This window comes from Cyclopterus lumpus, chromosome 24 (genome assembly GCF_009769545.1).
Source record: "Cyclopterus lumpus isolate fCycLum1 chromosome 24, fCycLum1.pri, whole genome shotgun sequence".
NCBI classification, from domain to species: Eukaryota; Metazoa; Chordata; class Actinopteri; order Perciformes; family Cyclopteridae; genus Cyclopterus; species Cyclopterus lumpus.
In genome coordinates this window covers 2,781,256-2,808,755 of record NC_046989.1, presented here as the reverse complement: position 1 = coordinate 2,808,755, position 27,500 = coordinate 2,781,256, and the positions used below count along the sequence as shown (strand labels likewise).

At 42.3% G+C, this 27,500-nt stretch overlaps 4 protein-coding genes across 4 annotated transcripts in view; 2 read left to right on the top strand and 2 right to left on the bottom strand.

Moving 5' to 3' along the window:
- flvcr1 (FLVCR heme transporter 1) overlaps window positions 1-4,037 on the bottom strand; it is a 10,842-nt gene extending 6,805 nt beyond the window's left edge. The window contains exons 1-5 of the mRNA XM_034528253.1: window positions 3,002-4,037; window positions 2,248-2,392; window positions 1,626-1,766; window positions 1,259-1,326; window positions 392-495 (exon numbers count right to left, since the gene is read on the bottom strand). Coding sequence (XP_034384144.1) covers window positions 392-495; window positions 1,259-1,326; window positions 1,626-1,766; window positions 2,248-2,392; window positions 3,002-3,673 — 1,130 coding nt within the window. The 5' untranslated portion in view covers window positions 3,674-4,037. The remainder of the gene's footprint in view (window positions 1-391; window positions 496-1,258; window positions 1,327-1,625; window positions 1,767-2,247; window positions 2,393-3,001) is intronic.
- Window positions 4,038-5,698: 1,661 nt separating this feature from the next.
- On the top strand, window positions 5,699-6,619 carry LOC117727828 (spermatogenesis-associated protein 45-like). Its single transcript, XM_034528341.1, has 2 exons — window positions 5,699-6,061; window positions 6,474-6,619. Exons 1-2 carry the CDS (start codon window positions 5,821-5,823, stop codon window positions 6,491-6,493), a joined length of 261 nt encoding a protein of 86 aa, XP_034384232.1. The 5' UTR covers window positions 5,699-5,820; the 3' UTR covers window positions 6,494-6,619.
- Window positions 6,620-9,798: 3,179 nt separating this feature from the next.
- Window positions 9,799-12,287, top strand: nsl1 (NSL1 component of MIS12 kinetochore complex). The gene is made up of 6 exons (XM_034528319.1): window positions 9,799-10,063; window positions 10,863-10,935; window positions 11,069-11,202; window positions 11,402-11,456; window positions 11,699-11,766; window positions 11,873-12,287. The coding sequence occupies exons 1-6, from the start codon at window positions 9,875-9,877 to the stop codon at window positions 12,095-12,097; spliced, it is 744 nt and encodes a 247-aa protein (XP_034384210.1). The 5' UTR covers window positions 9,799-9,874; the 3' UTR covers window positions 12,098-12,287.
- Window positions 12,288-22,641: 10,354 nt separating this feature from the next.
- atf3 (activating transcription factor 3) lies at window positions 22,642-26,852 on the bottom strand. The gene is made up of 4 exons (XM_034528323.1): window positions 26,741-26,852; window positions 25,268-25,526; window positions 25,068-25,175; window positions 22,642-24,772 (listed from the first exon to the last, which is right to left on the bottom strand). The coding sequence occupies exons 2-4, from the start codon at window positions 25,523-25,525 to the stop codon at window positions 24,446-24,448; spliced, it is 693 nt and encodes a 230-aa protein (XP_034384214.1). The 5' UTR covers window position 25,526; window positions 26,741-26,852; the 3' UTR covers window positions 22,642-24,445.
- Between the last annotated feature and the right edge of the window lie 648 nt (window positions 26,853-27,500).

The following is a 27,500-nucleotide window of genomic DNA, read 5'->3' as shown; positions in this document are numbered from 1 at the left end:
ATAGAAGTCTATGCTTCATGTGTTAAAGCTGCATTCTCTCTCCTGACCACCAGGGGGCGACTCCTCTGGTTGTATAGAAGTCTATGCTACATGTGTTACAGCTGCATTCTCTCTACTGACCACCAGGGGGCGACTCCTCTGGTTGTATAGAAGTCTATGCTACATGTGTTACAGCTGCATTCTCTCTACTGACCACCAGGGGGCGACTCCTCTGGTTGTATAGAAGTCTATGCTACATGTCTTAAAGCTGCATTCTCTCTACTGACCACCAGGGGGCGACTCCTCTGGTTGTATAGAAGTCTATAAAAAAAGACTCTACTAAACATTGTAAACATGAGTTTATGGTCTTGTGGTCTGTGTGTGTGTGTGTGTGTGTGTGTGTGTTGCCTACTTGTACATCTTGGTCTGGTCCAGCCACACGCCACAGAGGATGGAGCCGACCATGCCGGCGACAACCAGAGTCAAACCGATTCTCCCAGCATTCAACTCCTGGCTCTGAGGAGAGGAGACAAGGTGTGTTAATGAGGAGATGAGGAGATGAGGAGATAAGGAGGCCTCAGTGGGATAAAAAACAGCTGACTAGAGAGCTTTTGGTGCCCCTTTAAACTTGTCAGGTGGACCACAAGCCAGTCACAAGTTCTGTGAGTGAGCGTGTGTATATGGTGAATTGTGAGTGTTAAGTCACCTGAGAGAGTTTTATAAGTTCATTCAGGGGTGAACATCTCTCCGTGTGTGTGTGTGTGTGTGTGTCTGTGTGTGTATTGCTAAGAAAACACTGAATCAGCCTTTCCTCCTCCGAGTCAGTGCGAGTGTGTGAAAGGATTTGAAAGTGAGTGACTCAGTCTTTCTCTGTGTGTCTTTGTGTGTGTGTGTGTGTGTGTGTGTGAGTGAGTGTGTATGTGAGTGTGTGTGTGAGTGTTGTGGTGGGCAGCAGGCATGCGTGAAAACAGCTGATGAACTCAGACAATAAGCTCATGTCTCATCAAAGTCATCGGACGTTTCTTTATTCTTCTTTCTTTCTCTCTCTTTCCATCAAATTCCTTTTTTTGTGTATGTTTTTTTACATAAAAGTGGAACAAAAATAAAAAAAAATGGTGGTCAAATGTGCAGCATAATTAACACAGTTAGTTTCCTTAAATCTTGTGTTCAACAGAGATGTTTTTTTTTGGAGGGTAAATAAGTCATTCAGCATGAAGAGAGCATAAATAAAACGCTTGTTTTCATTCGCTCAGTATTTTTTATTAAAGTTCTTTTATACCTCGTAGCAGGCCATGATCATCTGATTGAGAAGTGTTGAGACCGAGTAGTAGGAACCGGTCATGATGCCTGAAACAGAAACAAGTCCATGAGTCACTAATGGTTGCAAACGCGTCACCGTTTGCAGGCATTAAGTTTGAGGACATTTGGTGGTCCCGATTGGCTGTCGCTAAGCGACGGAGGCGGAGTCTTCACCCCTGCAGGTTTAAATCAGTGCGTGACATTGAATGCGGCCTCGCCCTCTTCTTTTAAAGTCGGGCCTGTGGGACGCAGAGGGGGGGGAAGCAGTGGAGGATGCCTTAAAAGCGCCCCCCCTTCCCCCCCCCCCCCCCCGTGGACGCCACACACACACACACTCACACACTCACCGTAGGTGACGAGGAGGAGCACAAACGCCTTGTTCTTCATCAGGTTCACGATGGACTGCTTGTAGGAGTACTCTTCGGTGGGGGAGGACGGCAGGACGGCCTGGGCGTGGCTGGGAGGGAGGAGGGGGCGGTCCTTAATCACTGGATGGACACACAAGAGACAGATTGGGTACCAAAAGTGTATCTGATTTATTAGAAATAGAATCGTGAATAAAAAACCCCGGTAATACTCTATTGTAACCCCAAGCAAGTTAAAAGTTCCTCACAGTAAACAACATGTTCCACTGGATCCACTGATGATCTGTGAGCCCCCCCCGCCCCCTCCCCCGTTGATACACATAAAACATCACACTCCACACGTCTCTCTTAAACATGAACCTAATCCTATTCTACTCTCAGGTCTTAATCCCAAACTGGACGCTCCCAGGAATGTCTTTTGGAATATTCCTCTATCATTGTGAGGACATCCAGGAAACACACACATACACACACACACCTCCATTGTGCAATTGTTCCAATCTTCACCTCACGTGACTTCCAAGGTCACCAAACTACAAATTATAGCAGATGGCGGCACCTAGTGTGTGTGTGTGTGTGTGTGTGTGTGTGTGTGTGTGTATACCTATAACAGTGAGGACGAAGAGGGCGGTGGAGACAGCGGCGGTGCCGTAGAACATGATGCTGATGTTGCGCCCCGTGAGTTCGATGTCGTCGAGCGTATTGGGAACCAACACCGGAGGCAACAGGAAGCCGATGGCGGTCCCCAACTAGGGGGGGGCGAGGGAAAGAGAGAGAGAGAGAGAGAGAGAGAGAGACATGCTGTTGTTTATACACAGTGGTTTATCATAATACACATTTAAATTGAAGGTTACTACTCAATTATGTAGCATTATTATGTCATTATGTGCAAGTAGAAGACATAAAGTGTATTTTATATAATGATTTACTAGACTGTTTCTAGTAGTTTCTTTACTCATATGTCATACTGACGTAAAAGGTGAAGTCCTGCATTAAAAAATGCATTTTCAACTACAAAAGTATTTGCAACAAAGTACTCATTACATATGCATCCTTTTGATGTTGCAGCCGATAAGAAGGTGGAGATCATTTCTATTCACTGGGTATCATAATGTAATATCATGACGTGGTTAGTTGATGTTGGATGTTGTATTGTTCTAGTACAGTAAACTAAAGCTGTATCAATAGATGTAGTAGAAGTATAATGTAACATAAAACATATATGTAAGTACCTCAAAATACGTGGTGTCATTCCACCTGTCTGCCGGCTCCATCTCTCGTGACTCTACTCTTATTACCTTAAACACCTCGTAATTTACAGCCCTATACATAATATGCGCTAACGCATGCGCACTGACCTGGTTCCCCAGCACGGCGGCGGCGCACGCGGTGGAAACCTCGCGCGGCCCGAACCACACCGAGGCGACGCGTGACGGCAGGCCGAGGATGAACACCTGCGCCACGGAGCAGACGACCTGCGCGGCCACCGTGACGCCGAACCCCGAGGGGCTCACGCTGGCGCACTTGAGCCACGCGCCGGCGCAGTTGAAGCCGGCGCCCAGCAGCGCGGTGAGCCGCAGACCCTTCCGGTCCAGCAGCCAGGTGGCCGGGAAGATGAGCGGCACGTAGGCGACCATGTAGACCATGGAGAGCCAGTCCACCATGATGTTGCTCACGCCGTAGTAGCGCGTGAACACGTTGGCAATGATGCTGTACTGGATCCACTGGAAGGCGTTCACCAGGGAGTACAGGCCGAACACGGCCAGCACGGCGAACCGGCGCCGGTACAGCCGCGTCTCGGGCGCCTCTCCTCCTCCTTCTCCTTCGGGCAGCATTGCCTCTCTCTCATCCGGCGGCAGCTGCTTCTCCCGGTCGGCATCCGTCTCCCCGCCGGCCCCGCCCGTCGGTGCCGCGCCGTACGTCGGATCCGCTGCTTCCACCGGCTCTGGACTCTTCCGGCCGAGCGCGATGTCGTCAAGGGCGCCGGTGTCCGCGCGCAGATGCTCCTGCACGAGCTCACCGGCGACCATCGTGCCTCTTTTTTGTCGCTTCCTCTCTTCTTCTCTTCTTCTTTTGCTCCACCACCACCACCACCGTGCAGCTGCTGCTGCTGACAACTAGGCTGCGAGGCAGGAAGCGAGGAGAACGGACCGCGGCGCTGCGCCTGAGAACACACGGACACGAAGCGCGCTCACGCCGGATACATTGTAGCTCACGCCGGATACATTGTAGCTCACGCCGGATACATTGTAGCTCACGCCGGATACATTGGACAACCACGCCGTCCACAAAACATCCGTCTGTTCTCCCTCTGACGTGCCGACGGGCTGCGCGGCTCGTGCGTGTCTGTCCCTCTGAAGCGGCTCCTCTATCTTTTGTTCAGCCGACGCTGTCGCGCGAGCTTCTGATGAGCCAATAGAAGAGCAGCAAGAGGCTGGTGTTCTAGTATTGCTGCCTGGGGCTAATATGTAAATATATATATAATTATAATATAATATAATAATAATAATTTATATTATGTATATAAATATAATATATTATAATGTATATATCATTTTATTATATATATATAAATATAATATATTATAATGTATTATATATGATAACATATATATAATAATAATATAGATTATAATGTATATATATATTATATATATATAAATACATATTATATATATACACAATATATATATATATTATTATAAATATATCACACACTTATACATACTATTATATTATAATATATATTATTATATACATTATAATATATATTTATACAATAGTAAATATTATATCATATATTTTAATTTATTATATATATTATAATAAAATATATTATGATTTATAATGTATATTATAATATTTATCTATAAAATAATAATTATATATATTATTTATATATTCTAATTTATAAATTATAATATATTATATATATTCTAAATTATAATATATTATTATTGATACTATATATATAATATATTATAAATTATAATATATAAAAATATATATAGAAGGTGATGTGGAGGCTGACATGCGATGATGCAACAGCTTGTTCAGTGAAATTATTATAAGAGACAATATCTACCAGTGCACGAACAAAATAATGTATAATGCAGTGACTCATATTGAACAATTAACTAAATAACAACTATTAAAATAAATGACAAATGCCTCTTGGTCCTTATACTCTCAATTAGTCTGAGCACGTGCTCAGGCCGTTATCTGCTCTAATCCTAATCATCGTTTGACCCAGTGGGACTCCACTGCAGCAGGTACACGTCTAAACCCACAGGAAACTCACAATTATTCTACACGAATGTCATTGTTTCAGCAATATTTGTGAAATAAAAAATAAACCCAAAATAGCATTATTTTATTTTTTTACCCCATCCAACATTAAATATTGCGAATCTGATTTAAAATGTATGATTTCCATCGAATGGCAGTAAGCAGGGAGTTATTATTCAGGTTGTAATAGAAACAATAGAGTGCGGTCCTGTTCCACTGAGGCTACACACATGACTCAAAGAACCTCTGCTGGGAGGAGCTCTCACTCTGTCTCTGTTTCAAAGTACCACGAAGGAGGAGAACTTGTCTATGTTCTTCTCTCACTGGATAGTTTGATGAATCCTGTCCTGAGACAAGAGTTGGCTATAAGGAGATGTGTACCACATGGCATATGAGACAATACACTATATTTCTGTCTTCTTCTGGTCTAAAGTCTATATCCAAAATAAGTAATAGTCATGACATGTATCTGCTTTAATTATGGGTGTGTGTCTGTATGCAAACAAACTGAATAGGTGTGAGAGTAAAACTATTGACAAAGCAATTACTGCAGCTATATTGTTAAACAGAAATGCATTTTACATTAAAACAAATAATACATTGATTGCAGAGCCCATAGTTTCACTTTTGAACCTGTACTCTGTTTGATTGAATAATTATGGACTGGTTTGTTTTTTTAGTGACTTTAAAAAAAGACTTTAAAAACCTTCTCCGTGTGTTAAACTCTCAAAGAGTAATTCATCTCTCCAAACATAAACGATCTCTGACACGCGCTTCTTCTTCTTGTCCCGTTGCCTCACAGACCGACTGCACTGTCGGTAATTTAGAGCAAGAATAACAAAGAAATAAATCAACCCCAACACCCCCAACACACCACCCCTCTCCCAGGATGCCTGGAGCCGAGGAGCGGGCTCTCCTGGAGCTGAACCTGCGGAGGGAGACGTGGTGCCAGGTGGAGGTGAACGCCGCGCGGTCCTGGGAGCGGACCGAGAGGAGACACTACCGGGGCCACCTGCGCTCCAGCCCGGTCCTCCTCACCGCTCTGACCGCCGGACCGCAGCGGGGGTCGGCCCGCAGCGAGCGGCCGCCCGCCTCCAAGCTGCCGGAGAGGAGGCACTTCGAGGAGAGCTGTGAGGAGCGCGCACGTGTTGCTGAAATAACACCAATGTCTGCGTGGCCATTATTTTGTGCACGTGCACTTTGCAAATATAATATATATTCCACAGTTGACGTCTGTGGACTCCATTTATTTTTATATTGATTCATGACATGAATTTAAAGTCATGATATCTGTTTTAATGCCTTTATAGAAATGATAAGAATGTATTTGTTTTAATTAAGTGTGTGTGTGTGGGGGGGGGGGGGGGGGGACATTGGAAGTTAGTGTTTATTCATTTATGTTTTACATTTATTTGCCTTGAACAGACATTGAGAATTCAGTTGAAAAACGGTCGTTGATAATAATCAAAAGATCAAATATTTTCACATTAAAATGTATAAATATATATATATATATGTAATGCCTCTATTCTCATTCTCCAGATCAGTCACAGCTGGTCTAGACGACAACAAACACACAAGAGACCTGAAGAAACTTCAATGTTCATCAATACTAATATAGATAATAAAATATCCTCTCATAAGAGTTTTACATGAGTATTAAAGTGTTCACCTTTGTCTTCTTTGTATTTGTTTCCACATACATAAATCAACTAGAATCTATTTGTTTGCTGTGCAACTTGAATTAATGTTGTTAGTGCAGAACTTTGGTCCAGAGATAAAAATCTCTAATGACAGGTATCCATGGTGACGATGAATTATCTATGACTTGTATCGCGAGCTACCAGCTGGTCAAAAGTTCCACTTGTCGAATGGCATTAGCAGGTATATAGACCTGCCAGGAGGGAGTTACAGTAGTCTAGATGACCAGAACCTGGACCAGAACCTAGACCAGAACCTAGACCAGAACCTGGACCAGAACCTGTGCCGCCTTCTGAGTGAGAAGAGGTCGTATTCTCCTGATGTTGAACCTACAGGAGCGTGATGTTGCGGTGATGTTGGCAGTCAGGGAGAGTTGACTGACAGGTGTCACACCGAGGTTCCTGGCAGTCGGAGTCGGAGCCAAACACGGAGTTGTTGAATGTACCTCTGAAAAATGGAAAAACTCTACTTAAGTACAGTACTTGAGCAAAAAAGAAAATTCCACCACTGCTTCCCACAGCAGCTAGGGGAGGGGGTGGGGGGGTGGGGGGGGGAGTTGATCCATAACAATAACATTTGTGGGACTGTTGACTTGAGCCTTGTGGTGCCTGAAATCTAATCACACACATTCCTCAACGGGCAGCTACGGAATCGAGGGTGTGTGTGTGTGTGTGTGTGTGTGTGTGTGTGTGTGTGTGTGTGTGTGTGCGAGGAAGACCTAGAGACTAACTTCTCACAGGGAAGATGAGGCTTGTTGGGAGTGTCAACCGGTTTAGGATTACGTTATTTGTTTCACAAGTGTTTAATATTGATCCTGTCCGAGCGGAGACAATCGTGGAACATGAAGGATGCAGCAGTGTGTGTGTGTGCTCGGCCTTCTATCTTTGTGGGGACCACTGTTTTCGACCTTGAAAATGAGGACATGTTGTCCTCCTTCCTCTGAAGAGCTGTTTGCGTGTTCAGACTTGAGTTCAGGGTTCAGATTAGAAGACGGGTTGGACTAAAGTGACAGTAAGTGGGCTCAGGAATGTCTTATGTCCGTATTGTTGCGACAGGTACAGAAGTACAAGCTAGCCTCTGTGTGAGAGGGATTCATAATGAATCCAATATGAATCTGGATTATGATTTTAACAAACACGCAATGGTCTCAATCTCTAGTTTCAAGTCTTCTTCAATACAGCATGATGTCATTATTTAGTCAATTATGGTCATTTGTGTGTGTGTCTACCTCTCGGCGAGGCGTCCTCTGTGCCTGTAGACCTGCAGCAGGACAGCATTGAGTTCCAGAGGAAAAGAAGACATTTTAAGAGATATTCAGTTTCCTTTATAGTCCAAAGTCTAAAAAAATATCTTTGTAATTTGTCTTAAAGAAACGTTGACTTTACGAGGAGCAACTTTCCTGCTTCTCCATCCTGAGAGCTGGATATTGTACTTTCAATATTAGCTTAACCTCCTCTGGAGCTCCTCACCCGGCACGCCGCTCAGCGAGACCGGATCCAGTTCCTCTCAGGATGGATCAAGTCAACCCACCGAGAGGACGCGTGAGGGGCAGACTGTTGCTGCTAACTGAGGCTCCACGCTGCTAACTGAGACTCCACGCTGCTACCTGAGACTCCACGCTGCTAACTGAGGCTTTACGCTGCTACCTGAGGCTCCACGCTGCTACCTGAGGCTCCACGCTGCTACCTGAGACTCCACGCTGCTAACTGAGGCTTTACGCTGCTAACTGAGGCTTTACGCTGCTAACTGAGACTCCACCCTGCTAACTGAGGCTCCACGCTGCTAACTGAGGCTCCACGCTGCTAACTGAGACTCCACCCTGCTAACTGAGGCTCCACGCTGCTAACTGAGGCTCCACGCTGCTAACTGAGACTCCACCCTGCTAACTGAGACTCCACGCTGCTAACTGAGGCTTTACGCTGCTAACTGAGGCTTTACGCTGCTAACTGAGACTCCACCCTGCTAACTGAGGCTCCACGCTGCTACCTGAGACTCCACGCTGCTGCCTGAGGTTCCACGCTGCGCCTCCCTGCAGCAGGTGGAGGCCAAAGCACGGAGACACCAGAAGTGGATATCTGTGAGAGGAGGATTCAATGTCACTGCGAATAACAAACGCATGGCGGTCCAGCTGAGAGCGGCTAGCGGGACAATGAGAACATTTGTGTTTCAGTTCTTTACTTTAGTTCTGTTCTCACCGTTACTTCCCCTTCACTTTGTATACACACTTTGTATACGCATTTTATATACACACTTTATACACACACTTTGTGTACACACTTTATATACACCTCATTGTATATATTAAGCCAGTAATTTCATCATTAGCTTAATTTCTTTTTCTTATTTCTTACGTTGCACCCACCAGGAAGTCATGTGTGATGAGCGCCTTCACACCTGTAGGTGTTCATCTCTTCTCCCTGATTTTATTGTGGTAGTTTTATGACTTCCCCTCTGAACTATCAACTAAATTAGTAGCACGTGTTACGCAACTCTGGAGACGTACACACCAATCCTGCAGCTGGAGAACTCTATCAAACTCTCCGGCTTCTTCTGCCACGGGATCCAGAGTCAACACACACACACACACACACACACACACTAGTAACATGTTGACTATAAAACCAGGCTGACCTTATTGATTTCCGAAGGAAAAGGTCAAAAGAGAAATGTATGACATATGTGTATCTTGTGCGCGCGCGCGTGTGTGTGTGTGTGTGTGTGTGTGTGTGTGTGTGTGTGTGTGTGCATTGTCATCGTCTTGATCAGATGACCTGCACTGACCTCTGTGGTCCTCTGGATCACATCGTCCAGATCCTAGAAGGACAACAATAAGTTTTGAAGTGAGTGTAAAAGCTAACATGTTGTTGTGTACAAACAGCTTTTAAAATTCAAGGTGGACGTTTACAACGTCAACACACGCGTTGGTTACTCAGGCCACTTGTTTAGGTTTCTCTCGGTCAACTTAGCGCCTGCCTCTTCAAACTCAGGGGCCGATATGTGACAGTGACAGTCAACGAAGCCATACTCCATTTATGACATTTAAATAACAAGTGCTAGCGGCGCAAACTATACTGAAACGTATTTATCCCGTTTTTACGCTCGAAACGCAGCGGGCGGAACGTTTCTGCGACGCTAGAAGCGTTGTTCCTGTGGGGGCCGCATTAGCAGCCGGACCAGGAAGTGGTACTATCCATTTCCTGCAACAACAAAAAAAAAAATATATAAACAAGTTGGCGGTAAAGATGGAGCCCGTGGAGAGCGGACTGGCGCCCAGCGACGACACAAACCAGGACTTCAGAGTCCCGGTGACGTCGAAGAAACAAGTGACGGGGCAGGTTAATAAATATAAAGACATTTTGAAGACGGCTCTTGACGGACAGACGGACGTTTCCGGGGAGACGAAGCGAGTGTTGCTGCAGGAGCTGCTGGCGGTGAGTCACGTGATTTAGATCATTAAGGGATTAGAAAACGGTTCCTGTCGAGTATACATTTAATATTTAAGACTGTTGTTGCCTCAAAGAGCGCAGAGCTGTGAACCCGACGCCAAATAACATTCGGAAGATCGAGAATTTAATGTTATTAACATTATTTTTTACATGAGCCAAAACACAAAGGCTTAATACGCATGCGCACAAAGGCTGTGTGTGTGTGTGTGTGTGTGTGTGTGTGTGTGTGTGTGTGTGTGTGTGTGTGTGTGTGTGTGTGTGTGTGTGTGTGTGTGTGTGTGTGTGTGTGTGTGTGTGTGTGTGTGTGTGTGTGTGTGTGTGTGTGTGTGTGTGTGTGTGTGTGTGTGTGTGTGTGTGTGTGTGTGTGTGTGTGTGTGTGTGTGTGTGTGTGTGTGTGTGTGTGTGTGTGTGTGTGTTTCAGTTAAATGAGAAAAGAATAGTTTATTCCTCTAAATTGCTGAATGTGTGTTTATCGCTGTACAGATTAAGAGTATTTAGATGATTGACACCTTTTCATTCCCAATTTCCAGCCTCTCAAAGAGCGTTTCTTTGCTCTCGGTTCAACTAAACGAGACATTTGATCACTTCGGACGTCAGGAAATTGTAATATCGCTCTGATTTTTCTGTCATTTTCTGATTCCAATTCAAGTAAATAATCAGCAGATGCACCAATAACAGTTGCAGTGCTAGAAACGCGCGTGAAAGTGTTAGAGAGAGTAACGTAAAGCTATATTCTGACTCTTTTCCTGCTGTATTGTTTATCTGTGTATTTGTATCCGCGCAGAACTTCGAGGCGGCCGTCCAGGACAACGTGTTGGTGGACGGGCGGCCGTGGCAGGAGGCACCGGATGCTGAAGGTGACTCCTTCAAAAAAAAACATCCCTAGAATCAGTTTCAGGGGCTTCGGGGTCACGTGACGTCCTCAAAGCAGTGAATAACGACGTCTTTAATCAAGTCTTATTTAATCAAATAAAAGTTTCTGTCTCTCAGCGGAGGACGAGGCGGCGGATCTGGAAAGCCTGCTGGACGACACCATCATCGAGGCCACCAGGAGGCGCCGCACGTACCCGAAGATGATCCTGCCTCACGCGGTCCACGCCCTCAAAGCGGAGCGTAAACTCATGGTGGGTTCCAGAGCGGAGAGCTGCACTCAAAACACACACACATTCATCATGTCACAGGTCGATTTAGGAGATCAACCAATGCAGATTTTTTTGTGATTTTTTTTTTTTTAAAATCTATAAATTTGATTTATCTTAATTAATCCCCGAAATAAAATCCAGGAAATGCAATAAACGGTGCAGCTCGTCTTTTGTTTTTCAGGGTTTGTACGAGCAGGCGGTCAAACCTCAACAGGTGGTCCAAGACCCCGGGCAAGGCGGGTACCTTTTTTAATCCCTTCATACACACACGTTGTCTATTTGAGCTCTGCAGCGTTGGTCACATGCATATCTAAAACTGAGTGATTCATGGACAAGCAATAGATTATTGTTATTGTTTTGATTATTTAATGGGTTTCTGCTTGTATTGTGATGTGCATGCAGGAACACGTCTTACACAGATGTGCGTATGCATTTTATAAATTATAATAAATAAGCCGATGCGGTTCTTTCTCTCCAGAGAGCCTCATGAACGACTTGTCAGCAGCAGCTCCTGTGATGGTGAAGCAGGCCATCCAGGTCATAAAGGTAGCGCCTCATTCACCTGAACTCACCTGAACTCACCACACCTGCATCAAGTTGGATATACATATGTTTTTTTTGATGCATGTTTTAATTATTTCCTTCCCTGTAGTCGATCAACACTCTGCAGAAACAAGCCGAGGGCCTCTGTGAGATCCTCGCCATGCAGCCGAGTCGCGCCACTCTGGAGATCCACCGAGAAGTGTTCGGCCGCGACGGCCAATCGGACGAGCCGCCGCCGAGGAGCGGGCGGCCAATCAGGAGAGCCGTGGAGGAGGCGGCCGCCGCGGGATGCTACGTGGCTCTCCGGGAGAAACCGGAGGGCAAGCCAGAGTGACACTTCTGGACTCAAGTGCGTCGGATGAAATCATAAACGCTTCTCTTGTTGTTCCTGTTTAATATTATATATTTAAAAAATTGCTCTCTTGCACTTGAGCTCAGAAACTTTGTCTTTACGGTTTTGCAAAAATCATTTCTGTTTTTACTTCAACACGTATATCACTATGTAGTAAAATCGGTAAAGCACACTTTGGTGTTTAATTTCTCTTTTATTTTGAAATGTATCAAAACTCTGGCAACACGAAACTAAATACATAATCATACCCTCTAAACCCCCAAAAAACTAATGCGGCCAATGGAACGTCTTCGGTTTCATTTTAATCCCTTTTTAAGAACATTAAAGACGTTTAATTCTCTTTTTAAAGGGAACGGCTCGCCCGGTATTTTTAAACAAATTCCATAAAATAACCAAAACCGACGTAACCAAGCCCTTCTGACCCTGAAGATGCTCCTCAAACGTGAGCAGCGGTTCTCAACCTGAGGCCCGGGGCCCCCGGAGGTTACAGGCGGGGGATTTGTCACCTCACAATGTGTCCAAGTATTTCTTAACTGGATCATTTATGCAATAATATTAAGACATTTTTGAAGAAAAAGTTACAAATATGAATCCACATTCTGTGTAATCTGCTATTTGTATTATATCTGTGATTGTGTGTTGGATTATATTTATTTTGACAAAAGATTTAATGAAAGCCAACTAACTCGTTTAATACACAACATCTCTTTATTCAAATGGAGGATGTTGTTCAAGTATTCTGAGCTAAAAGTAGGCGGGGCTCTGCTCGGGTGGGCATATATATATATATATATATATATACAGTATATGAAACTATATATACATAAACTGGGATTCTTCGTGCCAATCTCCTCAGAACAAGAGCTTCTTCCTCTGAAGGGTGTGAGGTGAGATCACACCGACGTCTTTCTTATCTCATCGTGAGAAGATGCAACCTGCTGCTCATCCCACAGGTCAGAGGTCAAAGGTCGTGTGAGGAAAACATTCGAAGCACCATCTTCCGGTCTGATCTGCTGCTCAGGATTAAGTTTGTGAGAAAGAGGATGTGGACACATTATTGTCTGAGGCCTCAGATAATAATGATGTCTAATAAAGTCTGTGAGCATTAATGTGCTTTTAACACAACGTATAAAAACTACATAAAAGGTCAAATCTACACGACTTCACCTCCGCGGTTTGTCTTCTCTGTCCGGGGAGCAGCGTCTGCTCTCCGAGGCCCTCGTGGGCCCACGAGCGCCTCTGTCCCAGCATGCACTGCGCCTTTGCCTCGTCCAGGCTGCAGCCTGAGTGGTGTAATGCACCAGTGAGCCTGCAGAGGGCGCTGCTCACCGAGAGGCGCTCGTAGTGTAAATACAGTTCCTTCACATTACTGATATTGATTCATTATATTTACGCTCTTTATTTGTAGAATTACTTTTTATATTATTATTATTATTAGTTTGTTATTCTATGTGATTGCACAACTTTTATTCTGGTAAAAAATATATATATATAAAAAAAATATATATATATATTCACTAAAATAAAATAAAAAAATTGGCAGATGGAATACATACACAATCACTTTAACCTAATTTGATGTAATATCATGTTTTTGTTTATTTTACTCAGACATTCAACTAACAAACATTAATTAAGAAATAAAGAATAGTGGAGGTTTTTGTGGAATAAAGTTTATTTGTTGTAGATGAATAATAAACAACGATACACGAGTTGAACAAAGATTGTGACATGTTCAGTCTTTATTATTCATTTATTGTATTCGAACATTTGTATTAGAAAAACATCAGTAATCAGAGTAATAATAATGTCATTTTATGATATTTATTTAAGCATATTGTTTAGTATACCACTTTCTTCACGTCCTTTATAAGGGGGTCTTTATAAATGTTGTATTATTGTTAATAAATAATAGATTAATGCTTCATAAATCAGTTATAAACCTTTAAGTTTTAACATCTGATTGGCTGGTGGAGACAAGTGTGAAACAAATAACCCATTAAAACTGGATGTTGCCTTATAATCTTCACTTATCGTAAAGTAAAAAAATATATATATATATTATATAATTAATACAGTGAGCACATTTCCATGAAATCCAGTGCGACACATACAATATACAGAAGTTTGATGATAAATATGAAAGTAAAGTATAGGTTTGTGGATTTGAACGCAGCGTCATAAATATGTGAGATGGATCCACCTTCAGAGTTATTAGAAAAAAGTAAGTAATTAATAAATCTCTCACCATGTAAACACCAAGAAACATTTGTATTACACATAGAAAGAAAACAGTAATGTGACACAAAGCAGAAGACGTTTACTTGAAATCATCCCCCAACCACCGGAAGTGATTCATAAAGTCAGTATTGTGACAACGGATGGAGGAAAACTACAAAAACACTCAAGCGTGTCGTACGTGCTCAGCGAGCTCGTTCTTCCGGGATGTTTCCTCCTTTCTACGGAAGCTCTCGAGGTCAGTTTGATCGAGCGCCGGTGGTTCTCCGTGAGGCGTTTCTTCCTCTTCCACAGCGTGACGACGTCACGTCGAGGACGTCGATGACGCAAACTGAGCGCAACTGACACGTTTCAGGTTCCGCGGACGTCCGGAAAAAACCCGGGCCGAGCCTTGGAAAAAAGCCCGTGGTGTTTTTGTTTTATCTCATCACCATGGTGACTGCCAGATGGGCGGGGCTCGTCAAACCGGATACACACTACCGGGCGGAAATGTCAAAATAAAACGTACTTTTCTTTTTATTCTGTCTTTCTGTGGTCTTCATGTGTCTCTTTGTGGTCGTTTTGTGTCTTTCTGTAGTCTTCATGTGTCTCTTTGTGGTCGTTTTGTGTCTTTCTGTAGTCTTCATGTGTCTCTTTGTGGTCGTTTTGTGTCTTTCTGTAGTCTTCATGTGTCTCTTTGTGGTCGTTTTGTGTCTTTCTGTAGTCTTTTTGTGTCTCTTTGTGGTCGTTTTATGTCTTTCTGTGGTCTTCATGTGTCTCTTTGTGGTCGTTTTATGTCTTTCTGTAGTCTTCATGTGTCTCTTTGTGGTCGTTTTATGTCTTTCTGTAGTCTTCATGTGTCTCTTTGTGGTCGTTTTGTGTCTTTTTGTAGTCTTCATGTGTCTCTTTGTGGTCGTTTTGTGTCTTTCTGTAGTCTTTGTGTCTCTTTGTGGTCGTTTTATGTATTTCTGTAGTCTTCATGTGTCGCTTTGTGGTCGTTTTGTGTCTTTCTGTAGTCTTCATGTGTCTCTTTGTGGTCGTTTTGTGTCTTTCTGTAGTCTTCTTGTGTCTCTATGTGGTCGTTTTATGTCTTTCTGTAGTCTTCATGTGTCTCTTTGTGGTCGTTTTGTGTCTTTTTGTAGTCTTCATGTGTCTCTTTGTGGTCGTTTTGTGTCTTTCTGTAGTCTTCATGTGTCTCTTTGTGGTCGTTTTGTGTCTTTCTGTAGTCTTTGTGTCTCTTTGTGGTCGTTTTATGTCTTTCTGTAGTCTTCATGTGTCTCTTTGTGGTCGTTTTGTGTCTTTCTGTAGTCTTCATGTGTCTCTTTGTGGTCGTTTTGTGTCTTTCTGTAGTCTTCATGTGTCTCTTTGTGGTCGTTTTGTGTCTTTCTGTAGTCTTCATGTGTCTCTTTGTGGTCGTTTTGTGTCTTTCTGTAGTCTTCATGTGTCTCTTTGTGGTCGTTTTGTGTCTTTCTGTAGTCTTCATGTGTCTCTTTGTGGTCGTTTTGTGTCTTTCTGTACTCTTTTTGTGTCTCTTTGTGGTCGTTTTGTGTCTTTCTGTAGTCTTTTTGTGTCTCTTTGTGGTCATGTTGTGTCTCTGTGGTCTTTTTATGATTCTTTGTAGTTATTTTGTGTCTCTCTGTTGTACTTGTGTGTCTCTTTCTGCTCGTTGTGTGTCTCTTTATGGTCGTTCTGGTCTCTGTGGTCTTTTTGTTTCTATGCGTATGAACAGTTATATGAGCCATAGAGACCGAAACCCTTTATTTTGTCTGCTGACTGTAAAATACTATTAACGGTAGTTTAAAGTTTGCTCAAAAGAAGCTACAAATGAACCAAGTGTCTTCAAAGGCATCTGAAAAGTGCACGTGCACCACAAACCATCACAACAAATGAACTGTGTGCACGCCGCCTATGTATATACATTTATACACAGCTTTTATTATTAAAAAGAATAATGTATATATATATATACATTTATATAAAATAAAATACATACATATGGCGTCATATTAAGCGATCATGCACTTGATCATTTATCGATGTTATTATTTTATTGGGGGGAAAAAATATATTTTGCTGCAAACACATGTGCTTTTCCCACCTGTTGCGCAACATTTAAACGTTTCCTGGTTCCAATGTACGAGACAAAAGAACCAGGAATGCAAATACAGCCGGCGGAGAGCATCTGTGTTACGGAGGTAATCGGGTTTCCCCGTCCCGAGTCCCTCCACTCGACTTCCGTGTCCTCTTGTCGTTTTTATTGCTCCCACTTTGCTCTCTTTGTTCTTGACTCTTTTATTTCTGTGTCTTGAAAAAGACAAAAAGGCCCTTTTGATTTGCAAAGTGCTAAATGAAGCTAAATAAATACTGCTGTGAAACTCGTGTTGTTTATTTAAATGCGTGACGCTTATTGTTTGCTAATATTTAATTTATCCAGTGCTTTCTGTTTTAGTTCAGGGTTAACTTCCTGAAACGGACGCATTTGTTCCTTGTACTCTGTTAATGTGTCAGCACGGATGTGTCCTACGGTGGCCCAGGAGGCTCATTTCCATGTGAAGGTTTCGTTACAATCGACCGGACTCTTTACTGTATATCTTTTTATTTGACATTAAAACTGTTATTGTTGAGGACCTGAAATTTATAGTTCGACGCGACCTCGTCGCTTCTCGTCATATTCTTCCTTTTGGGAGGTTAGCATGTGGTTAGCCGTGTACCCGGCTAACGTTGTAACGCGTGGTTAGACTGAGGCAAACGAAACTACTCAGTTAGGGTTTAAAAAACATCACTTAGCTTTAAATAAGTACGAATTAAATCAAATGTAAGATACGGACCCAGCATCAAGTGATGATAACTAAATACTTTATGTTGAGGAAAACATCGTGAAATATTTAGTTAGCTTTAATAAAGATGATGAAATACTTAGTTATGTTTAATAAAGATGATGTAATACCTAGATATGTTTAATAAAGATGATGAAATACTTAGTTAGGTTTCATAAAGATGATGAAATACTTAATACTGAAATTCAGGAAATACCAGCTCATGTGCTTTTGCGTGTGATCGGCTGTGTGACCTTTGACCCCACCACACAGGATGTCGACGGTCAAAGGTTATGATGCCGCTGTTGCATCAGTCACTTGTCACTTTGCCTCCGCTTGTGACTGAGTTGCATCAGCTTTTCCCCTCAATGACAAAGCATCTTCCCTGTGTGTGTGTGTGTGTGTGTGTGTGTGTGTGTGTGTGTACTTTGGCACCATATTAGCCAACCCACTTCAGGTCTCACTCCGGTTTCATTCAGGGACCACTTCCTGGAACAAAACCTGGTTGAGAGAGAAACTGCACTGTCACTGAGTTGTGTTGAAACTTCCCACTTTTGCTTCCGCTTCAAATGAGAACCAACTGTACTTCTTCAAAGAGAGCTTAAGAACAATAATGTGACCCAAGAGGCCGAGAGGGGAAATGTGTCATACATTCGGACTCTGCAGTCAACTCAGGGATCTGAATGCTTCCTCCATTGCTTTGCATGCACAAAGAGTTTGAGAGTTACTTTCTTGAGAGTTAAGCAACACTACCCGTGGGCTGCGTACCAGAAAAAAACCGAGACTGGGGAGTTGCGTTTCAGCCGGATTTCTCATCAGTTAAAATCATTTACATCTCACACTCCTTCGTGTCGGATCATGTTTGCGCCACCGATGTTTCTGCTCCCGGCATTCCCATAAAACCCATTTAATTAAAGCCTGCAGAAAGGACAACTGAACCTGGGCTCACCTCTGAAAGCATAATTACATGAAATATTAGAGGCAATTTTAAGTCGTCCCTTTACAAGACAGAACAAGATGTATCTGTGTTCGAGGATTCTTTCCTTCCAATTGAACATTTTGACTTAAACGCAGATGTAATAATAGTAAAAATATTAAAATAGAAGAAAGCACCTTTCTGCATTATGATCCTTCTAAATAAAATGTTGTCCCACATATTATTGAGCAGCCTGCTTATCATAGTGGTTAAAACCACAATCATTCCATAGCCCTGCTGCAAATGTCGACTAACATAACAATGTAACACGTAGCGTAACACGTAGCGTAACACGTAGCGTAACACGTAGCGTAACACGTAGCGTAACACGTAGCGTAACACGTAGCGTAACACGTAGCGGGACGACGTAGCGTAACACGTAGCGTAACACGTAGCGTAACACGTAGCCTAACACGTAGCGTAACACGTAGCGTAACACGTAGCGGGACGACGTAGCGGGACGACGTAGCGGGACGACGTAGCGGGACGACGTAGCGGGACGACGTAGCGGAACGACGTAGCGGAACGACGTAGCGGAACGACGTAGCGTAACACGTAGCGTAACACGTAGCGTAACACGTAGCGTAACACGTAGCGTAACACGTAGCGGGACGACGTAGCATAAATATAAAACAGAATTTCGTCAAGTTTGGTAACATGCATTAAAATCAACGTTGACTTTTGGTTTCACACACGGGACACAGACAGCGGTGTTTGTTTCACCCACTATTACAGGACAAAGCTTTCGTGCCACGTAACGAAACAGACAATGCCAACTTTTCCCTGATGCGATGCCTCGGTACGTTAATACATTATATTTAAAATACCAGTTGTGTATCGAACAATACTGAAGCAGGTGGAAACATTTCCTTCCAGCAAGCAACACCGCCCACATTCTCAAAGTGCTGTCATGGATATTGTCATGTCGCCTCATATATTTGCCCTTATTTTTCACATATCTTCTTTCACCTACATTTAACTAAAGTGAGTTTTAGTGCTTGATATTAGACAAAATGACTCAACCCAAAGATTGTGTGTCATCCAGGGTCGAACTGCGTAATATCAAACCTTTGTGACGTAATTCAGTGTTTGCTTTCATCACCTTTTCATTCTAGACGGGCGGGGTGAAACCACATTAGACGTAACCTTTCAGACAGAAACCAGCAGACCTGCACCGTGTGATTCTCATTGTTTGTTAGATGGCGGTGAGGCAGGAGGGTGGAGTTTACCGCTTCAGGCCAATTAGCTGGTTGTGCAATGGGGTAATTAGTTGGAGGTCCATTTAAATAACTTGTGAGAGGCTCATGCATTGTGGAAGGTGTGCAGGATGCCACATGTACATTTTTTGGTTATGATGACTGATGCATTAATATGTTCATGATGTCAATCTTGCGGCTGCAGCTCACTTTACTTTACATCAGAATTAATTAATTGATTTATATTCTGTATTAATCATCTGAATCTGCAAAGTATTGAGTATCTAAAGGTATCGAATAAATGTGATGGAGTAAAAGGTGCAATATATGGAAAAATAAGTAAATCATCGTAAATAGTCACAAATCTTCATTGGTTCATGATGTGTTTGCATGGGCTTTCAAAAAGCCCACATTTGTATTTTTATTTTCAATTCACTGATTGCACGACTGTCTAATTTAAGAAAAAACTTGTCTTGACAACTTCAAAAAATATCCAGCAGTCGTATTTGAAATGAAATGATCTTGTGTGTAAAAGCTAAACCTCCGCAAAGGTTTAAGTGTTTGACTGTGTATGTCCAGTGTTGATACTATAGTCTGAGTCGGTTTGTTGGTTGCTCTTTGAACAGAATGTCTCAGCTTATCTTCACAGATAACAACGATTAGGTCATAACTTCTCTCTCTCTTTCTCTCTCTGATCAGCTGGCATGTCCAGTCTTGTCTCTTTGCAGCACAGACAGACACCGTTTTTTAGAATGTTTGCTAGATGAAGTAGAATGTTTGCTACATAAAGTAGAATGTTTTCTACATAAAGTAGAATGTTTGCTACATAAAGTAGAATGTTTGCTATATTAAGTAGAATGTTTGCTACATAAAGTAGAATGTTTGCTACATGAAGTAGAATGTTTGCTACATGAAGTAGAATGTTTGCTACATAAAGTAGAATGTTTGCTACATAAAGTAGAATGTTTGCTTCATGAAGTAGAATGTTTGCTTCATAAAGTAGAATGTTTGCTTCATAAAGTAGAATGTTTGCTACATAAAGTAGAATGTTTGCTACATAAAGTAGAATGTTTGTTACATAAAGTAGAATGTGTGCTACATGAAGTAGAATGTTTGCTACATAAAGTAGAATGTTTGCTACATGAAGTAGAATGTTTGCTACATGAAGTAGAATGTTTGCTTCATAAAGTAGAATGTTTGCTACATGAAGTAGAATATTTGCTACATGAAGTAGAATGTGTGCTACATGAAGTAGAATGTTTGCTTCATAAAGTAGAATGTTTGCTACATAAAGTAGAATGTTTGCTACATAAAGTAGAATGTTTGCTACATGAAGTAGAATGTTTGCTACATGAAGTAGAATGTTTGCTTCATAAAGTAGAATGTTTGCTTCATAAAGTAGAATGTTTGCTACATAAAGTAGAATGTTTGCTTCATAAAGTAGAATGTTTGCTTCATAAAGTAGAATGTTTGCTTCATAAAGTAGAATGTTTTCTACATAAAGTAGAATGTTTGCTATATTAAGTAGAATGTTTGCTACATAAAGTAGAATGTTTGCTACATAAAGTAGAATGTTTGTTACATGAAGTAGAATGTTTGCTACATAAAGTAGAATGTTTGCTACATAAAGTAGAATGTTTGCTATATTAAGTAGAATGTTTGCTACATAAAGTAGAATGTTTGCTACATAAAGTAGAATGTTTGCTATATTAAGTAGAATGTTTGCTATATTAAGTAGAATGTTTGCTACATAAAGTAGAATGTTTGCTACATAAAGTAGAATGTTTGTTACATGAAGTAGAATGTTTGCTACATAAAGTAGAATGTTTGCTTCATAAAGTAGAATGTTTGCTTCATGAAGTAGAATGTTTGCTTCATAAAGTAGAATGTTTGCTACATAAAGTAGAATGTTTGCTTCATAAAGTAGAATGTTTGCTACATGAAGTAGAATGTTTGCTTCATAAAGTAGAATGTTTGCTTCATAAAGTAGAATGTTTTCTATATGAAGTAGAATGTTTGCTTCATAAAGTAGAATGTTTTCTATATGAAGTAGAATGTTTGCTACATAAAGTAGAATGTTTGCTTCATAAAGTAGAATGTTTGCTACATAAAGTAGAATGTTTGCTACATGAAGTAGAATATTTGCTTCATAAAGTAGAATGTTTGCTTCATAAAGTAGAATGTTTGCTACATAAAGTAGAATGTTTGCTACATAAAGTAGAATGTTTTCTATATGAAGTAGAATGTTTGCTACATGAAGTAGAATGTTTGCTATATTAAGTAGAATGTTTGCTACATAAAGTAGAATGTTTGCTACATAAAGTAGAATGTTTGCTATATTAAGTAGAATGTTTGCTACATAAAGTAGAATGTTTGCTACATAAAGTAGAATGTTTGCTATATTAAGTAGAATGTTTGCTATATTAAGTAGAATGTTTGCTACATAAAGTAGAATGTTTGCTACATAAAGTAGAATGTTTGCTATATTAAGTAGAATGTTTGCTATATTAAGTAGAATGTTTGCTACATAAAGTAGAATGTTTGCTACATAAAGTAGAATGTTTGTTACATGAAGTAGAATGTTTGCTACATAAAGTAGAATGTTTGCTACATAAAGTAGAATGTTTGCTACATGAAGTAGAATATTTGCTTCATAAAGTAGAATGTTTGCTTCATAAAGTAGAATGTTTGCTACATAAAGTAGAATGTTTGCTACATAAAGTAGAATGTTTTCTATATGAAGTAGAATATTTGCTTCATAAAGTAGAATGTTTGCTACATAAAGTAGAATGTTTGCTTCATAAAGTAGAATGTTTGCTACATAAAGTAGAATGTTTGCTACATGAAGTAGAATATTTGCTTCATAAAGTAGAATGTTTGCTACATAAAGTAGAATGTTTGCTTCATAAAGTAGAATGTTTGCTTCATAAAGTAGAATGTTTGCTTCATAAAGTAGAATGTGTGCTTCATAAAGTAGAAAAAGTAGAATGTTTGCTTCATAAAGTAGAATGTTTGCTTCATAAAGTAGAATGTTTGCTTCATAAAGTAGAAAAAGTAGAATGTTTGCTTCATAAAGTAGAATGTTTGCTTCATAAAGTAGAATGTTTGCTTCATAAAGTAGAATGTCGCTTTGCAACACTTCTGAGATCACTGACTCGAGCTTGACGGATCATTTAGCACTAAACAACGTGACTATCCCCCCCCCTCCCCTCCAAAAAACCAACAACACCATACACGGTTACATTTGCAATACATATTTTTAATTAACAAAGTATCAAAAACAAAAAGTTGACAGGTCACAAAGATGGAAGTACACATCTGTAGTAGCGGTGCGGTTTATTCCTTTTAGGCCACGACGCTGCAAAACAAATAAAAACCCCACAAAGACCGCCTCCAGTGGAAGAAGGCACACTTAAATACATACGCATCAAACTCAGTGCTTCTTAGCTATGAGCCATGAGGGGACATAAACCATAAAAACAACAAACACACTGAACGCCGGCGTCCTTTTATGAACCTTCTCTTTCCACTCTAACACATCAACTTCAGTCCTCAACGTGCAGCACGAGTTCTTCCTCCGGAGCTAACGGGACGCTAACAGGCGCTAACGGGACGCTAACGGGCGCTAACGGGACGCTCAATGTTCAGGCTCCCCGACGAGGGGTTCAGCGTCTGGCTCGCAGACGTTAGCTCACTTTGTGTTGACGCCGTGTTTAGTGAAATAAACAAGAAAACATCCTCATATCTGTCCTTAAGTTCGCCGCTTCCCTTTTCTCTTAAAGGGCCACAGAGGGGAAAAGGGGAGCGTTGTTTGGGTTGAACCGGATTAACAGATAAAGTTCACAACGCGCAGCTCAACGTGTCACTTACGATGTCAAGTTAACGACAAAAATATATCATTTTTAATAAACCATCTTTTTTTTCCCGTGCTGACCAGAGGCATCCGGTGTTTACATCCAGCAGCACAGAATTAACGCACACGTCGATACAATATTCGATACTTTGGGTCGTAACCATGACAACGACGACGCATCACTCGCTCCCTGATCCGTGCCGCACGTGTGCAAACGAGTACGACACACCTGGGGTGAAACAATCCGTCTCCCGGACGATGAGACATCCTGAAGCGGGTTAGTCAACGATCACGATGCGTTCATGCTCCGTTCAGTAAAACATAACTTTGGAGTGAATTAAAATGTCATCTAACGCGATTTGTTCAAATGTAATCCTGTAAAACTCTGTTTTGAAGAGACACTTGAATGAATGCGTCTTTTTAAAGACGTTTTCCACAATATAAAGCTATTAAGAGAGGGAATTTTGACTTTTTTTTGAAAACCTTTTTCGAGCGCTAGTGTCAAATCGGTACTTGACATGAGCCGATATGCGAGAACACTCGTCACAGAAGATAAACAGCAACACGGTGGTTCAGTTTTCCTTCAGAGGAACGCAGCCATTAAATAAAGTTCTTTAGGGTCGGTTTTGCTTGCCGGAAAAAATGTCCACTTGTTAATAAAAAGTGTCATCTGCATAAAGGATTACATTGTTGTTGTTTTTTGTGCATAACTATAAACCCTGCCCGCAAAGTACATTTCCCTTTTTGTAACTGCGACCGCTGATACGAAACAAGCTGAAACGTCTGGAGGACAGGTCCAGAACGAAGGCCGAGCAGACAGGGATGTCATACAGTAACTCAATAAATATAACATTGTCGGAGCATTGTCCAGCTGAACCTTTTTTTTTTTAAACCATCTCCTTGAAATCACACTTCGGTACAAAAATCGAACTTTCATCTATTCAAAAATACAATTTAAAACAAAACAAAAAGAGATGGTGTGTGTTTTTGTTAGCGCTTTGGCATCTGTCCTTGGCCACGACCTTGTGTGTAATGTTTCCAAACGTAATACATGTGGAGCTGCCGTGGACGCTTCCTGTCCGGGCGGCAGCTTCGAGGGAGTGGGAGGTGCTGAGGTCTCTCATAGCAGCGTTGTGGAAGAGGAGAGGCCGAGGAGTCATCCCGGACGGCGTGGACGACAAGTCTTACGGAGGCTCCAGCCGGCCTCTCTGCGACGCCCCCCCGGTCGGCGGCATTGCAAGAAAAAGAAAAAGAAGGTGTCCGCCGGATCGCTCACAGGTGACCGGGATAGTGGATGTGATCGAGGGTCAGGAATCCTCCGTCGAGAGGCGACAACGAGGAGAGGGACACGGACGAGGAGGAGGTGCAGGCGGAGGAGGTGGTGGTGGTGGAGGTGACGCTGTGGAGCTGCAAGGTGCTCTCCTTGATGTGTTGCAGGAAGAGGTTCCTCTCGTCCTCGGGCGTCTGGCCGTTCTGGGACCGGACGATGCAGGTCGGCCGGTGCAGGTTGAGCATGTAGACCAGCTGCTGCTTCTGCTGCTTCAGCTCCTCGATCTGAGCCTTCAGGTCGCTGTTGACGCTCTCCAGCTTCTCCGACTCCTGCAGGGAGAAGGAGAGGAGGAGAGGAGGAGAGGAGGAGGGGAGGAGGGGAGGAGAGGAGGAGAGGAGGGGAGGAGAGGAGGAGAGAATGGTGAACTCTTGTTGGACCAGCTTTGCCACACAGTTGCATCTCTCAACATTTCCCTGAAGATGTCTAATAATTCAAATTTAGTTTGCCCACTGAATGGTTTAAAAACTTTACTCTTTGAATACTCACTGCTGGAATTTAGAACAGCGAATGTGTTTTCTCTTTTTTAAATCCCATATTCTAAATTCTCCTTTTGAGTCCTTTTACCTGCTGCAGAGTCTCCGTCTTCTCCTTCTTCTTGTTGCGGCACTTGGCTGCAGCGACTTTGTTCCTCTCCCTCCTCCTCTTCCTCCTCTCGTGCTCATGAGGTGTGACCTTGGAAAACAAAAGGATTAAAGTTATTTAAAAAAGTCAACACACAGTGCAATGGACTGCGTGAGCCTTTGTCCCCGCCTCTCCGCCCTCACCTCTCTCCGGACTCCGGACCCACCGGAGCGGCGCTCCGAGGCTCGCTCCGAGCCGGAGCTCGCGCCGTCCGAGCTCACGTCGGCGCTGAGGCCGCTGGAGAGGCGCTTGCTCTGGATGGCCAGGCGCAGCTCCTCCTTCACGAGGGGGGTGAAGTTGGTGAAGTCGTCCAGGGTGAGGGAGCCCGGCGGGGAGAGGCAGGGCACCAGGGCGGAGCAGCTGATGTCGGCCAGCGAGGGACCCGGGTGCTGCAGCATCATTCTGGGAGCCAACAGATTATGGATCACGACGGTCAAAGTCACAGAGAGGGTGTTCATTTATTACAAATTATAATTATATTTTGAAAATATATAAAAACTCATAATAACCTACTTTTTAAAAAACATTTTAACTACAAGTGCCTATAAATATATCAACGTCATTATTTAAATAAAAACATAAAATGCAATAAAACTAATTTTAACTCAATATTAAGTTGCACAAAGACACACTAAGTTATTCACAGTAATATTACAAGAGATTAAAAAAAAAAGTACCGTAAAGCATATTAAGACCACTTATCATTAACTTTGAGTGATATTTGTTTCACGATAAAGCTCATAAATATTGCACAACAAGTATAACAAGCTAAACAAAAGTCCAGATGGCATGTTGTCTGATGCAACATTTGGAGGAGGAGGAGGAGGAAGAGGAGGAGGAATAACAAACGCCAACGGGGACACATGTTGGCCGTTTTGGGGGCATAAACAATGAGAGAATCATTAATGTGAGTTATCTACACGGAGGAGCGACTCGTGGAGAAGTTTGATTGACAGCTCGGTGAGATGATTATCAGCTCGAGACCAAAACAAAACATTCGCAGCACGCACAGTTAAAACAACGGATTCTCCCTTTAATATCTCCATAAGGTGTCATAATAAGACACTCTGTTCTGATTCATAACCCGTGCAACTGATTTACAGCATGTTGGCTCATTTCGTATACCATCATATTTATCATTATTTTGTTATTATATATATATATATATATATATATATATATATATATATATATATATGTGTGTAGGTTAACATCGTTGTTTTTTTTAATTTAACTTAAACTCCAAATACGTGTCATCAGCTCCCATCGTTTAAAATAAAAAGCTCACTTTATTACGGATTTATTATCAATATTATTATTATTATTTATTTATGGTCACCATTATCACTATTCACAAACTTAAGACCGAGCAGACAATCCCATCAGAGTAAACCTCCCATAAGAGTCATACATGTAAACAACAACAACAACAACAACAACTTTATAATAATTAAAGCTAAAGTGTGAAACTTTTCCCCTCTCTAGTTTTCATTTGATCGCGAGTTCAGAAGTTGTCCTCACGCGTCCCGGGACAGCGCCGCGGAGCTCCCCGGGACCACAGCGACCGTCTCCGGTACGCCGACCCCCCCCCCCCGGTGAACAGCCCTCCGTCCTACCTGTGAGATCTCTCCGGTGTCGCGTGAGAAGGAGCTCCGTAAAGTCGCGTCTCCTGCTGCGTAAAGTCGCGCTTGTGGCGGGTGCGTTGCGTCACCCGGCTTTATAGCCGACTGGACGGGGGCGGGGCCTGGTGACGCACCAGGAATGCTGTACGAGAGGGAGGAGGGGGGAGTGGGGGGAGGGAGGAGGGAGGGAGAGCAGCGGGGTGACGTCACCCTATTTATAGAAGGCTTATCCTGCGATGATGCAATCGAGCAACCCCGAGCTGCTCAGCCATAACAGGGCAGGCTTCCCCCTCCCCTCCCCCTCCCCCTCCTCCCCCTCCTCCTCCTCCTCCTCCTCTTCCTCAGCTCTCTCTTAATGCTTCCTTCCTCCAGTCTTTTCCTCTTCCTCTTCCCCTCCTCTTTTCTTTTCCATCGGTCCCTCTTTCCTTTTCTCCTCCTCTGCTTTTCATTTTCTTCTTTCCATCCCTCGATCTTCTTCTTCCTTTCTGACTAATGTCGTTGTTCTTTTACTTCCTTTCATCTTCCTCTCTTTCTTTATTCTTCCTTCCTTCACCTCCTCAGTCTTTTCCTCACATCTCTTCTTTTTTCTTCAGTTGTCTTCTCTCCTCTCCTTTTCCATTTGTTCTTTCCTCTCATCTCTGCTTCTCTTCCTCCCTCTCCCATTTGTTTCTCTTTCACTCTTTTTTATCTTCTCCCTTCTTCTTCTTCTTCTTCTTCTTCTTCTTCTTCTTCTTCTTCTTCTTCTTCTTCTCTC

Excerpts from the sequence above, each read along its gene's own strand:
- LOC117727828 (XM_034528341.1), top strand. The coding sequence starts at position 5,821 with ATGCCTGGAGCCGAGGAGCGGGCTCTCCTGGAGCTGAACCTGCGGAGG. Across the intron at positions 6,062-6,473 it reads GAGGCACTTCGAGGAGAGCT|ATCAGTCACAGCTGGTCTAG; the intron begins GTGAGGAGCGCG and ends CTCATTCTCCAG.
- nsl1 (XM_034528319.1), top strand. The coding sequence starts at position 9,875 with ATGGAGCCCGTGGAGAGCGGACTGGCGCCCAGCGACGACACAAACCAG. Across the intron at positions 11,203-11,401 it reads AAGCGGAGCGTAAACTCATG|GGTTTGTACGAGCAGGCGGT; the intron begins GTGGGTTCCAGA and ends TTTGTTTTTCAG. Across the intron at positions 11,457-11,698 it reads GGTCCAAGACCCCGGGCAAG|AGAGCCTCATGAACGACTTG; the intron begins GCGGGTACCTTT and ends CTTTCTCTCCAG.
- atf3 (XM_034528323.1), bottom strand. The coding sequence starts at position 25,525 with ATGATGCTGCAGCACCCGGGTCCCTCGCTGGCCGACATCAGCTGCTCC. Across the intron at positions 25,176-25,267 it reads GGTCCGGAGTCCGGAGAGAG|GTCACACCTCATGAGCACGA; the intron begins GTGAGGGCGGAG and ends TTGTTTTCCAAG. Across the intron at positions 24,773-25,067 it reads AGACGGAGACTCTGCAGCAG|GAGTCGGAGAAGCTGGAGAG; the intron begins GTAAAAGGACTC and ends TTCTCCCTGCAG.